Source organism: Mytilus edulis, chromosome 3 (assembly GCF_963676685.1).
Source record: "Mytilus edulis chromosome 3, xbMytEdul2.2, whole genome shotgun sequence".
Lineage (NCBI taxonomy): Eukaryota > Metazoa > Mollusca > Bivalvia > Mytilida > Mytilidae > Mytilus > Mytilus edulis.
This window is the reverse complement of record NC_092346.1, coordinates 86,736,229-86,750,756: the sequence shown is the minus strand read 5'-3', so window position 1 is coordinate 86,750,756 and position 14,528 is coordinate 86,736,229. Positions and strand designations below refer to the sequence as shown.

Below are 14,528 nucleotides of genomic sequence, written 5' to 3'. Positions count from 1 at the left end.
ATGTTACTTCCGATTATATTTGAATATTTACTTGACCCTTATTCCAAAAATATCTGGTTCTATATACTTTTATATTAATAAAGTACAAAAAAATAGCTACTTCCGGTTTACAAAAGGTCTATTCCGGTTGTTTTTTTCAAGGTTAAATGGTTTGATACCTTTTTCTAAAAGTTGTATATCTTTATCATGTAAACATATAGAATAAAAGCAAAGGTCAAAATGTAGAACGTCAAATTAAGCTATGACCTTGAGATCAATTTCAAGGTCATAAACCAAGGACCTCAAATCAAAAGACTCTAGGTCTTAATTATATTTAGTTAATGAGTTATATCACCAAACGCGTATATTTAAATACAAGAGGGGAGAAAACTCCCTTTTACATTCAACGTACGCTTGCAATCAAAATTTACATCTTACGACATGTCGCAACTAACAATTTAGTAAAAATAATTTGTTGATATCTTATACAGTCTTTGGATATAAGTGAAAATAAGCCAAATTCAAACATTAGAATATGACCTTGAACTTTGACCTTGACCTAATTTTCATTTTTTGGGACCAAGGACGTCAAATCAAAAGATCCTAGGTCTCTATCACTTATGATTTATAAGATAGAAATTCATATCACTTATATCAGATGCATAAGGGGAAATAACTCTCATATGGAGCGGTCATATCGCTTCGGTCAAAATAGGACAAATCATGCCAAGGATATAACGAGCAATTTTGTAAAATAAATTTGTCGTAATCTTTTACGGTTGCGAAGGAGATGCGCTAACAAGGAAAACAGTGTTTGGGGAGATAACTCCTACAAAGAAAAGTATTCGTTTACGCAGGGTAAATTTCAAAAGCGCATAAACTGTTCGATATCATATACAAAATATCTAAGCGACATATTGTGAAACAAACGTTTATCGCAAGAACAAAATTAGGCGGAAGAAAAAAAAAAAAAAAAAAAAATAATCAGAAGAAAAACAATAGGTCTTTCCACAGAAAAGTGGAAAGACCTAATAATCAGAAGAAAAACAATAGGTCTTTCCACAGAAAAGTGGAAAGACCTAATAATAATCAGAAGAAATCCAATAGGTCTTTCCACGGAAAAGTGGAAAGACCTAATTAGGATTTATACCAAGCATAATATAACAATCTAAATGTAATAAAGTTGTCGAACAAGTTTGGTGTGTGAAATCTCGATGAAATGAAAAGGGCGCGTAAAACAGTATATAAAGTCCGAAAACCGAATTACTCAGTATTCCGCGACAGAAATAGGACGAAATCTCAAAACGAAAAGAAATATAATTAAAAACCAATTGTTCAGAGAACAATTGAAGGTCTTTCCATCAAAACAATGTATTTTGATATGAAAAGTTGTGAAACTAAGTTTAAAATGTCATTTCAATCATCAAATGATAGCTCCTAGTAAGCTGATTCCAAAAATATATTGTTTCCATACATTTTTTTTAAATAAGGGAGATAATTTGTTACTTCCGGTTTGAAAAATGTTACTTCCGATTATATTTGAATATTTACTTGACACTAATTCCAAAAATATCTGGTTCTATATACTTTTATATTGATAAAGTACAAAAAAATAGCTACTTCCGGTTTACAAAAGGTCACTTCCGGTTGTTTTTTTCAAGGTTAAATGGTTTGATACCTTTTTCTAAAAGTTGTATATCTTTATCATGTATACATATAGAATAAAAGCAAAGGTCAAAATCTAGAACACCAAATTAAGCTATGACCTTGAGATCAATATTTCAAGGTCATAAACCAAGGACCTCAAATCAAAAGACCATAGGTCTTAATTATATTTAGTTAATGAGTTATATCACCAAACGCGTATTTTTAAATACAAGAGGGGAGAAAACTCCCTTTTACATTCAACGTACGCTTGCAATCAAAATTTACATCTTACGACATGTCGCAACTAACAATTTAGTAAAAATAATTTGTTGATATCTTATACAGTCTTTGGATATAAGTAAAAATAAGCCAAATTCAAATATTAGAATATGACCTTGACCTTTGACTTGACCTAATTTGTATTTTTTGGGACCAAGGACCTCAAATCAAAAGATCCTAGGTCTCTATCACTTATGATTTATAAGATAGAAATTCATATCACTTATATCAGATGCATAAGGGGAAATAACTCTCATATGGAGCGGTCATATCGCTTCGGTCAAAACAGGACAAATCATGCCAAGGATATAACGAGCAATTTTGTAAAATAAATTTGTCATAATCTTTAACGGTTGCGAAGGAGATGCGCTAACAAGGAAAACAGTGTTTGGGGAGATAACTCCTACAAAGAAAAGTATTCGTTTACGCAGGGTAAATTTCAAAAGCGCATAAACTGTTCGATATCATATACAAAATATCTAAGCGACATATTGCGAAACAAATGTTTATCGCAAGAACAAAATTAGGCGGAAGAAAAAAAAAAAAAAAATAATCAGAAGAAAAACAATAGGTCTTTCCACAGAAAAGTGGAAAGACCTAATTATGTTCTACCTCGCTATGCTCGTCCGAACATAAATTATTTTTCATTCTATATAAAGAAACAACAAAGACTAATATGGCAGGAGGTACACACCAAACAGTTCGACAAAACAAAGGAAATATGTGTAGATGAGTATAAATAAAATACAAAAATAGCAATTTACAAATTCAAATTATTGCTAACAGATAACCTGTTAAATAAATTTTCTTTTATGTAACCGTCTTTTGAAAGATCTGATTTCCATCGACCGTGTGCTTTTAATAATCTTTCTGGTATTCTATTATGAGCTGCCTGAGTCACGCCTCCACTTATCAAACTATGAAGGCCAAATTTACTTTTATCAAAACCTGCTTGACACAAAGCATCTAAAAGTAGCTCTCTTGCTCTAGTGTGTGATATAGGTTTGTTAATTTTGCATAACGCATAACTGTTTTTACTTTTTAAGAATGTAATTGCTCTAAATACATATTCGCTGGAAATCACGGAAATATTTGTTAATTTTAAATATCTCTCTAACGTTGTCACTGGACACAAGTCCGTGTTGGTTCTAGCGACACAATTAGTGTTACCCTGTCTATACACATCAGTTTTACTACTTTCTATAATAATTTCTAGATGAGATTTCTGAAAAGTTAAATTTGATGCTTTAATATTTGCAAGCTCACTGAAACGCATAAAACCGGCGTATCCCAACAGCATCAAACAACATATTCTTAAATTCTTAATGTTATTCAAATCTTCATAATTATTGAAAACTTTTTGTAAAATTTCAGCTGTAATTGGTTCTTTTTTATTAACGGGCTTTGATAAAATTCTGGTTCCTCCTTCTAAAATCAACTGCAAAAATGTTTCAGAAAACACTGAATTGTACAAGTTAAGCTCATGCTCCCATTTAATTGCGTAATAAGCATTTTGTAAAACTGAAGAAGATACTTCCAGCTGAATTAAATATGATAAATAAAGTGCAATGTTAGCAACTGACGATGGTAACGCACATAAGTCATAATTTGTACACCATAAACTTTTATAGCGTTTTTACTTTTGCTGGACATAACAATACAGGGTAATTTATCAGCGAGGTTGCGTAAACAGGGATTTTCAAAAGAATTCAGATCCTTCCAGTGAGAAAAATTAAACCGAACCTGAAAGGAAAAGAAAGCAATTAAAAAAAATTATATACCTATTATATTGCGCCAATTATCGTATCTTGTAAGGGTCTCCGTCACGGAGTTGTCAAATCTCATCACAGTAGATATAGTCCCATCACGGGAAAATAAACGAAATCCCATCACGGGAACATAAACAAAATCCCATCACAGGAATATTATATTCAGCTATAAACACCCATAACAGGTTAAGAATATCAATACCCATCACGGGTTATTACAATGACTGAAATAAACTCCCATCACGTGAAAATTAATACTAGTATATAATTGCCGTCAGCTCCTGAAATCTAACCTCAAGACGAGAATGTTAAATGATAATTTCTCAGCGACGAAAATACTGTTAATATCGGAACCTCTTTGAAAAAACTTCTTGGGTTTTGCGTACTCGATTACATCTTTCACGAAGTATTTAAATCTTTGATCATTAAATGACCACAATAAAGGCCAAAAAAGGTGACGATGTCCATTTCGGTATGACTAAAGTGCCTTGACCTTTACAGGTAAACAGGTGTGAAATTGATCTACTAATTAATTTTACAGGTGGTACAATCCAACAGTTAAATTCTGACCAATTTTGTGCGAAAGCGTCTACTTCACTGGTCCCGGGGCACCAATAAGGAGAATAAAAATTTGACAACTTTCGGTTATTGCTGTCTGCAAATAGGTCGCACGTGTATGGGCCCCATGCTTAATTAAAATAATTAAAATATAAATCGGATACAAACCAATCATCAAAGTAAAAATTTTTACTGTAAATATCAGCAATTTGATTTTGATTTCTAGGTATCCATTCTACTTCTAGGGAAATGCTGAATTTTAAACAAAAATTGAAAATGTCAATTGCAATATCTTGTAATTCAGAGTTCATGCTGTCTGCCTTTATAATTCTTACTACGTTCTGATTGTCAGTGTAAACTTTAACTAAACGATTGCTGAAACGTTGAACCAAAGAAGATAAAGTAATAAAGACGGCCTTTAATTCTCTATAAGTCGAACTTTTAGATGCTTCTATGTTAGACCACATCTTATGGACTACTTGATGAACTGTCTCTACTATAAAACCAGCACATGCATAACTGCTAGCGTCTGTATACACTATTCTGTCGGGTAGATAGGTTTGTTGGAATAGATTTTTTCTAGGTAAAGTATGACAATTATTCAACCAAAAATTAATTTCCTGCTGTGCTTTTAATGTTAAAATTATTCTTTCTTCCCAAAAACGAGAAGTAGCAACCAACATCATCATATTTCTACTCATGATCCTACAAATATTACCTAAACTAGGCATGAAAGAAATAATTTTCCCTGTAATTCTGGCTAAGTGTCTTGCTGACAGCGAATTACTGGAAAGTTTATCTATGTCTTTTTTAAAACGAAAAATTTTATCTATAGGAAGATCCAAAGTTGAAATATGCAAATCCCATTCGAAACCCAGCCAAGTTAATTTTTGAGTAGGCTTCCAAACGCTTTTTTCTTGGTTAACGAAAAAACCTGCGGATTTAAGATCTAACTGCAAGATATTAGATAAAAACTTAACAAGATTGTGCATTAGACTCTACTCCCCAACCATCATCAAGGTATAATATAACTCTAAGACCCTGCGAACGCCAATGCTTGACGACAGGACGTAAAACTTTTGAAAACACATGTGCTGCTGTAGATAACCCAAATGGGAGAGCTGAAAATTTAAAGTATTTAGTTGTGTTCTGAAATTTCCAGGAAAATCCTAAATATGTCTGATGGTCTTTATGAACGCTCACGTGATGATACCCGCTAGTTAAATCAAATCCAATCATGTATCCGTCTTTAATTGTGTATTGTAAAGCCTCCGCTACACCCTCGAACTTAAATTTCCTTTTTTCTATAAATTGATTGACGTGCCTTAAATCTAAGATCAACCTTTCTTTACCTGAGGCGTTAACTGATACGGTAAGGGTAAGTGGATTGATAACAAAAGGAATGTGATCTTTGCATTCGATAGCTGCCCCCGTTTCTAAAAGCTTACCAATAGCACGCTCCACGAATACTGAATGTTTAAAAGCAGAAGTATTATTGCTCAATATAACTGACGAAGGATTTTCATAGAAAGGTATTAAATAACCGCTAGAAATTACGTTGAGAACAAAATTGTTTGCTTTTAAGATATCTTTCCAAAATGAAAAGTTTTCGTTAAGACTACCAACATAAAATGAGGTTTTTTCTTTAAGTGAATTTTCATACTAATCTTGCTTGGTAAATTATAAAACTGGTACTTAACTGCTTCACTGCTGCTGCTTCTCTGGGCGGTATCTGCCTGCTTTCCTAGGACATTGATAGGCCCAATGACCTTCCTCGTTGCAGTAGAAACAGCGGGTTGCTCCTTTCTTTCCTAGATGCCTTTTCCACCAGCCGTACTCCTGCTCCTAGATGAGTCTTCTGAATATGTTGAGCTAGGGCGACGAAAAAGATCAGACGTAGCCTTTTCGTCGACTGGGTTCTTGTAATAAGGGTTGGTCGGTCGGCTTTTGTGTACTTGTCCCTCCTCTTCATTTTCGCTCTGTATTCTGCCTGCTTTAGCCTAGTTGCCTCTTCTGTATTTTCGGTTAACGGGTCGTCCATAAACTCCTCAATTACGTCCCAACTATATTTGTCGGCAATACGGAGTAGCTTGTTCCTTTCTTTTAAAGCTGCTTCTGCTTGCTCCAAGGCTTTAACTGCTGCACCGACAGAACCACGCTCTAGAAAATCTGTCGCTCTGCTAAGTTCATTTATACGAGCAGTATTGAACTCGTGCTGCCTTCCATTGCCCTCGAATTTAAACTTTGGAGCGATTGATGGTAAACGAGAACTCTTTTCCAGGGGACTATTGCCAATCTTTAAGTCAATTTGTGCGAAAAGTTCTTTCTTGTGTCTAACTAAAGCGGTATCTAATTGACGGGAAAACAAAGAAAGGGCGTCTTCAGGAGGAAATCCTACATGATTACCTGGGTCTGTTTGATTTGGCGGTTCACTATCTCGGTTGGTAACTTCGCGTGGGTCTTCCTCGTCACTCATGTTGAACTAAAGTTGTCGAACAAGTTTGGTGTGTGAAATCTCGATGAAATGAAAAGGGCGCGTAAAACAGTATATAAAGTCCGAAAACCGAATTACTCAGTATTTCGCGACAGAAATAGGACGAAATCTCAAAACGAAAAGAAATATAAGTATGATCGAACACAAGCAAAGCCAAAATATGACACCAAAAAAATAAGACGCAAACTAAATTACAAGAAATTGCAAGATCAATAAATGATGTATTAAAATTATTAAATATTCGAAAGAAACCAAAGATATAGATTTAGGAATTCGATATACCAGATAAAAGATAACCCAAATTCATTGAAATCACTCGTAATATTTCCAATGACTCCAGATTACCTTCGTTATACAAATGAAGATAAATTGTAAGACAAACTAAATAATAATCATAATAAAAAACAACAAATAGTAAGTTTGAATTTTTGGCAATTTTTTGTCATGGATTTATTAGGACAGTACAACTATTTATCAACCGGCCTATGAATTTGCATTCATCGACAATGTCTCATTAATGTCCAAGATTAAAACATTGAAGGGCAACCATCATATGTTTTCTCCAAATGGCAACTGGGCTACCAGACGCCAACTGTAATAAATTCAGCCATTCAGTAATCAATATATTCAGTTTATATTCTGTCCAATCCATGACGCTTCTTTAACGATATCTGAAAATATACAACAGAGAGCAGAAAATATTCTCAAGGGTGGGATAGGGTGGGTTTTGTGTTCCTTCAGTTCAAATCACGTAATGAACAAATCACGAAAAGCATGCAATTTTATACCAAATAAAAGCGGGAAAACCGCTTATGAAATTATGTAGGTAAATGAAAGACGCTCAAGTCCTTCAAAATTAAAGAAAAGATAACTCAAGTTTAGCAGACGATAATCTTAATTTATTAAATTGATTTAATGCTTAATGATTAAATCTTATTATTAAATATTCGAAAGAAACCAAAGATATAGATTTAGGAATTCGATATACCAGATAAAAGATAACCCAAATTCATTGAAATCACTCGTAATATTTCCAATGACTCCAGATTACCTTCGTTATACAAATGAAGATAAATTGTAAGACAAACTAAATAATAATCATAATAAAAAACAACAAATAGTAAGTTTGAATTTTTGGCAATTTTTTGTCATGGATTTATTAGGACAGTACAACTATTTATCAACCGGCCTATGAATTTGCATTTATCGACAATGTCTCATTAATGTCCAAGATTAAAACATTGAAGGGCAACCATCATATGTTTTCTCCAAATGGCAACTGGGCTACCAGACGCCAACTGTAATAAATTCAGCCAAATGCTAACAAACTTGTTTGTAAGCATCGCCAACAAAATTTATCAATCCATGACAAAAAATTTTAACACACAAAACAAATGAAAAAACCTAGGTTTTGAACAAACATATCAAGTTAAACAGAGTTCAAAAACTAAACATCAGTTCAATGAAGTATATCAACTATACTGTACAACAGTTCAACGAAGTATATCAACTATACTATACAACAGTTCAACGAAGTATATCAACTATACTTACAACAGTTCAACGAAGTATATCAACTATACTATACAACAGTTCAACGAAGTATATCAACTATACTATACAACAGTTCAACGAAGTATATCAACTATACTTACAACAGTTCAACGAAGTATATCAACTATACTATACAACAGTTCAACGAAGTAATCAACTTTACTGTACAACAGTATAAACAACTTGCACAACAACAAAAAATTATTCACTATGTATTTACAACTAACAACAAAATTGTTGTATCTTCAACAGAGCTTTCAACTTGATACATGCTTTTAACAACTGAATAAATTATTCAACTGACATACAACTTCATGAGTACATGCACGATGGCTTACAACTTAAAACAGTTTAAAGTTCATCTGGATATAAAAATCTGTTTGGATACTTAATGAACAACTCTAATGCTGACTGAATAGCATTAATAAATATGTCATTGCCAATATAAGACAGATGTACGCCATCATCAGCAAAAAGAGTTGGATGGATATCATCAAAATCAGTATGTTTAATAGCCTTGCCCCCAACTTTGTGTAGGTAAGATCTAACACCCCTATTTACACGGGCTCTAGACCGTTCTACTGCCTTTTTGTTCATGGCATTCCTCCAAATTCGCCTTGGCAAAATGTATGACCAAATAACAGTTGTGTTTGGTAACGATGACATTAACTGACGTAAAGTGTCCTTAATATTATATAAAAGTTTACCATTTTGAATGTTACATAAATCATTACCACCGCAATGAATAAGAATTATTGAAGGTGGCGGTCTCCAATTCAACAATGCAGTTATAATAGAAGGAACCATGTCCCATAACATTCCTGAATGACCTATCCACACAATACTGTAACCAAGTTTTTCCAGACCCAGATCAATACCAGTTGCTCTAGTTTGAGTGTGTTCAGATGCCTTTTTTACCAAAGATGAACCAATGATCCAAATGTCATTTTTTGCTGAAAGCAAAATTAAATAATAGGAATTCTAATGTAGCGCTGAAATGATGACGACATCCAGCGACCCATGGAATTAATCTGATTTTCAGTTTTACCAGACATAAAGGCTGACGTCGCTGCTCCTATTCTAAACGAATGCGTATTAAATCTAGATGTGTTTAAACTCAAAAACTTGAGTCCTTTGTTTAAAACAGTCTGAAACTGAAATCTTGTCAATGATTTCCCATTTATATGGCAAAAAAGAGGACCATCATTTCCAGGTCTAATTTGCAAAAAGGCTTTCAAACTTTGTAGAGGACAAATCTCATTTGATTCATTTTTTTCCACAACTAAAGTAGTGGATCTCCCTTTTTGATCAGTTTTTGAAAATTTTATCGTAACAAACAGCTGATTTTTTACATGGTCAATATAAACATCCCGCCTATGTAAAATATGCTCTAGCATAACATTCGTTGTAATGGCAAATTCACTCACACGTAAAAAAGCAGCAAAAGCTAAGTTAAATGCTGTTTGAAACAATATTGTTTCATATCTTGAAGAGCACACGTGCCTCAAAGCCACATTTAATCTAATCAAAATATCAATAGTCAAAGGTTCCCGAAGATCTTTATACTTGTAAAGTCTATCACAACCACCCAAAAGTTTCTGAATGATAAAAGATTTAGTTAAATCTTCATTCCCTTGAATTTTTAATTTGTAACTTATTCCAGATATATATGATCTAATTGTAGATGATGAATAATGATTTAGTGACAAAAAACCAATATAACGAATAATTTGTCTGTTACTTGGTGGCCAACTAAGGGGAATAGAATATTCCACCCTGAACATATTGAACGAATGCAATGCATTTTCATAAACATTTCTGGTACTTTGAGAAATTGAATAATTCAACAATTTTGAAGCTTCTACATCAAAAGATCTAAGAGTTCTTGTGGAATTGTCTGTGGCGTCGGGTCGGCGTTGCTCGTTACTTCTCTGAACTTCTTCATCTGTCCACGAGATAAAGCATCAGCAATAAAATTGTCTTTTGAAAAAATATGCAACGCTTTAAATTGAAAATTGAATAATAATGTCCACAAAACTATTTTTCTCAACAAAAACATAACCCTGTCATTTTTTGAAGATTTTGAATTTAAAATTGCAACAACAGCCATATTATCACAATGAAAAATTATCTTCTTATTCGTAAACCTTTCTTTCCATAAATAGATGGCCAAAGCAATAGGTATAATTTCCAAATAAGTAATGTCACTTAATAAAACTTTGCCCCAATTATATGGCCATTGTAAAATAGCCCATGACCCATTTAAATAAGCTGCACAACCCAGTGAATGACCACCTGCACTGTCTGTATACAAATGTTAATCAGCATTTGAAACCCAGTCTAAATCTTCGATATATGTATAGCCATTAAATTCTTTAAGAAAATATTGCCACATTTGCAAATCATCTCGTATTCCTTTGGTCAATCTTATAAAATGATGAGGTTTTTTAACATTTTTAAAAAAGCCATATAAACGCCTCAAAAATGCTCTACCAGAGGGAAGAGCCCTTGCACAAAAAGCCAACGAACCCGTTAAAGACTGCATTTCTTTCAGAGTAATTTTTCTTTTTTCCAATACCCAATTTATCTGATCTTTAAGTTTTTCAATTTTATCATCTGGTATTCTAACCAACATCTCATCTGAATCAATTAACAAACCTAAATACTCTAGTTTTGTGCAAGGATCTTCAGTTTTTTCATTTGCTATAGGAACTTCCAAGCTTGAACAAACATTTGAAAATGCAGTCATAAGAAAAAGACAGTCATCTTTATAAGCTTCTCCAACAAATATAAAATCATCAAGATAATGATCCAAATTTTCAGAATGCGTTTTATTTTTAACTGACCAATGTAAAAAGGTTGAAAATTTTTCAAATGTAGCACAACTAATAGAACATCCCATGGGCATTGTTTTTTGGATATAGTAAAGACCATTTAGTTTGATGCCAAGTAAATCAAAATCACCAGGATAACATTTAAGTAAAGGAAATGCGGATTTAATATCCATTTTTGCCATTAAAGCCGATTTCCCCATTTGTTTAACAATTTTGACTGCATTGTCAAATGATGAATAAGTGACCTTGGTAAACTGAGTATCAATAAAATCATTGATACTTTCATTTGGTGGGTAAGACAAATGAGTTATCAATCTAAGTCCACCAGTTTTCTTAGGAACTAAACCAATAGGAGAGCACCGAAGATTTGAAATAGGTTTATGTTTGAATGGGCCTGCCATTCGACCTAATGATATCTCATTATTTAACTTCTTTTGAGCTTCAATAGGGTTTTTCAAAACAGACAACAAATTTCTATATTCACATGAATGTCTAGGACCTTCGTAATGAATTTTAAAACCATATTTAAATCCATTCAAAAGTTCAACAGCGCTTTGCTTATCATGATATAGTTCCAGAAGCTTAGATAGTTCATTTACATTAACCGGAGACTTTCCTAAGGCCCAAATATTAAACTGGTCTGGATGTAGTTCTGAAAAATTATAAATTATCTCTTGTTAAAACCACCTTTTGGGTTTTGTCTATTATCAGAGTTGTTTACGAAAGGTGTAATGTTATTTCTCTTAAACCTAGATGGACCAGTATTACCTTCATTGTCCATATAGCGACGACATCGTAAAGCAGGATGATTAAAACCACATTTGAGACATGCATGTCTGTATTGGCAATTGCGTTTATTGCAAAAACCTTTAAAATTAAAATCATAACATTTATAACCAACATTAGCCTGCTGTTGTTTTTGAGAATTGTTAGTTAAAATACGCAACCACAAAAAACCGTCTATGGATGACCATTTTTTTGTATGATCCCTTGATACTCTCAAACGAAATTGTTGGTCATAAGAATACAATTTTGCAACAGGGTGATCAGTCGCTGCACCCCTTATTATGGACATATATGAGAAAAGTTCACTTGCTTTTCCAGGATGCCTTTCAATAAGGACCTGGGCATAAGCAATAAAACAATCAGTCCAATTCTCAACAGAAGTAATAGTAAGGTTATTCTTAACTTTGTTTTGTATTACCAGCATACCGTCATTAATGCCAATGGTGTTTTCATTTGTTTGACTGTTGAAATTGTTGCGATGCATAAGGGACAAATCAATATATTCAAAATTCCAAATCTTATCCTTAAGCTTTTGACTTATAAATACATCAACCTCATTAAAACCAGGCATCATTAGAGGTTCATCAAAAACATCAATAACCTCACCTAAGGCAGCTAATTGAGGTTCATTCTCCTGCAATTCTACATCTGGTTGCAAGGCAACTAATTGAGGTTCATCAACCCTCCGTCTTCTTACTACAGGGGCATCTTCATCAACCTCAACTTGGGGACGCCTTCTCTCATTCCTAACTGGTGGTTGCTGTTGTTCCATAGGAGCCGTTCTAATACGAAGTTCTCGACCTCCTACAACCGGGTCCTACCGACGACGTCTGCCTCTACCCCTTGGCATTGTTATACACTATTATAATTATAAAAACAGATTAGATACATACATCAAGTATTAAAAGACTTAATCATATTTCAAAATATAATTTCAGGTTCTTAATAATCATTCAATTTAGATAAATTAAATACCACATATAACCCACTACGTTGTCTTCAATAACATTAATACATTTGAATGCATTAAACAACTGAAGTTTGTAAGTAAACACAATTAAAACAAGTGCAATGTTCTTTTTAACCAAATAAAACGTCGTTATAAACAGCAAGTTAAATTACCAAGCTGATTTAATTATCCGCAAATTAATAACTTATAAAAGATGAACGTGTATCAAATTAAACATTAGCGGACATGTAAATGTTAATACGGCTTACACTACAAACATGTAATTACCTGTTTAAAGAATATCGCTCATACATTACAATCAAAACAAATATATCACCTGTATCAAAGCATTTTAATTTAAAAGCTATTTAAATGCTATTCAATGATTAATATATGTGTGCACAAATGTAACTATTAAATAATAGTCTACATGTACTTCGTATAAATGCTATCCAAGTACGCGATACATTGAAATAAGAATCAAACTATTGCAATAACAACTTTCAAATAAAATAAAATTATTCTTAACAAAATACAGAAATAAAATCATTCAGAAAATTCAACTGCAATAACTTTATCTATTTATCAATAAAACATATGTACTTATCTTATGTCTGAATCAGCCTATCCTTTTGTGTTCCTTCAGTTCAAATCACGCAATGAACAAATCACGAAAAGCATGCAATTTTATACCAAATAAAAGCGGGAAAACCGCTTATGAAATTATGTAGGTAAATGAAAGACGCTCAAGTCCTTCAAAATTAAAGAAAAGATAACTCAAGTTTAGCAGACGATAATCTTAATTTATTAAATTGATTTAATGCTTAATGATTAAATCTTAATAATTCCGAACGACAATTGGTTTACACAAACAAAAGGAATACAACGATATAAATCTATGCTACCCAAAAATCTCAACTTCACAATGGTCAACCAATCCGGGCTACTGTATAACTAAGGTGTAACAAAATGTGTTACAAAACTTTTTAAAATAATACAGAAATTATGACTGTCGGTGTAATTGTAATTATTTAAGAAAAAAAAAACATGTCAAACTTGCAAATATTATTTTTTTTTTTTAAGTTTTAATCACTTAAAAGTCATGTGATGTTACATATATAGGACGGGTGTGTTCGATGCTTAAATGAATTAACAAAACCCCGTCATATAACATCCAACTTTAAAATTACGTCCAAATGTCAAATTAAGTTCTACCACTTTGGGAATGGTCTTAAAAGATTGACAATTCATTTTTCAATTTTTGTAATTTTCCCCAGATTTGTTCTATGTCGGGCAAACAAAAGTAGCAGTTTATAAGGAGACCCCCTAAATGACGTAACAGCTTGACTTATGGTCGTTTTAAAAACGATTGTTTGCAAGTTGCATTGTTAACAATTGTACAATATGAAAATTAAACAACGTGAATGAAAATATTTATAATGACTTTACGGCAAATAACTTTTGTGACATCTTGACAACCGTATACAAAGTTTGTTTCACTTTTCTACCTTCTAAACACAAGAGGTCGAATTCTTTTGTTCTATTTAAACCTCATATCGGACTGATATTATATTGTTATGCAATAATACCACTTACTTGTTATTATGAAATAGGTTTTGCAAATTTGATTACCGCATACTAGTAGTTCTCCCAGCAAATATTCCGTCAGTGGGTAAAAT

At 32.8% G+C, this 14,528-nt stretch overlaps 1 protein-coding gene across 1 annotated transcript; it reads right to left on the bottom strand.

The window, feature by feature from the left end:
* Nucleotides 1-7,141: 7,141 nt before the first annotated feature.
* LOC139514615 (uncharacterized) lies at nt 7,142-13,745 on the bottom strand. Its single transcript, XM_071304037.1, has 2 exons — nt 12,507-13,745; nt 7,142-9,233 (listed from the first exon to the last, which is right to left on the bottom strand). Exons 1-2 carry the CDS (start codon nt 12,670-12,672, stop codon nt 8,632-8,634), a joined length of 768 nt encoding a protein of 255 aa, XP_071160138.1. The 5' UTR covers nt 12,673-13,745; the 3' UTR covers nt 7,142-8,631.
* Nucleotides 13,746-14,528: the final 783 nt, after the last annotated feature.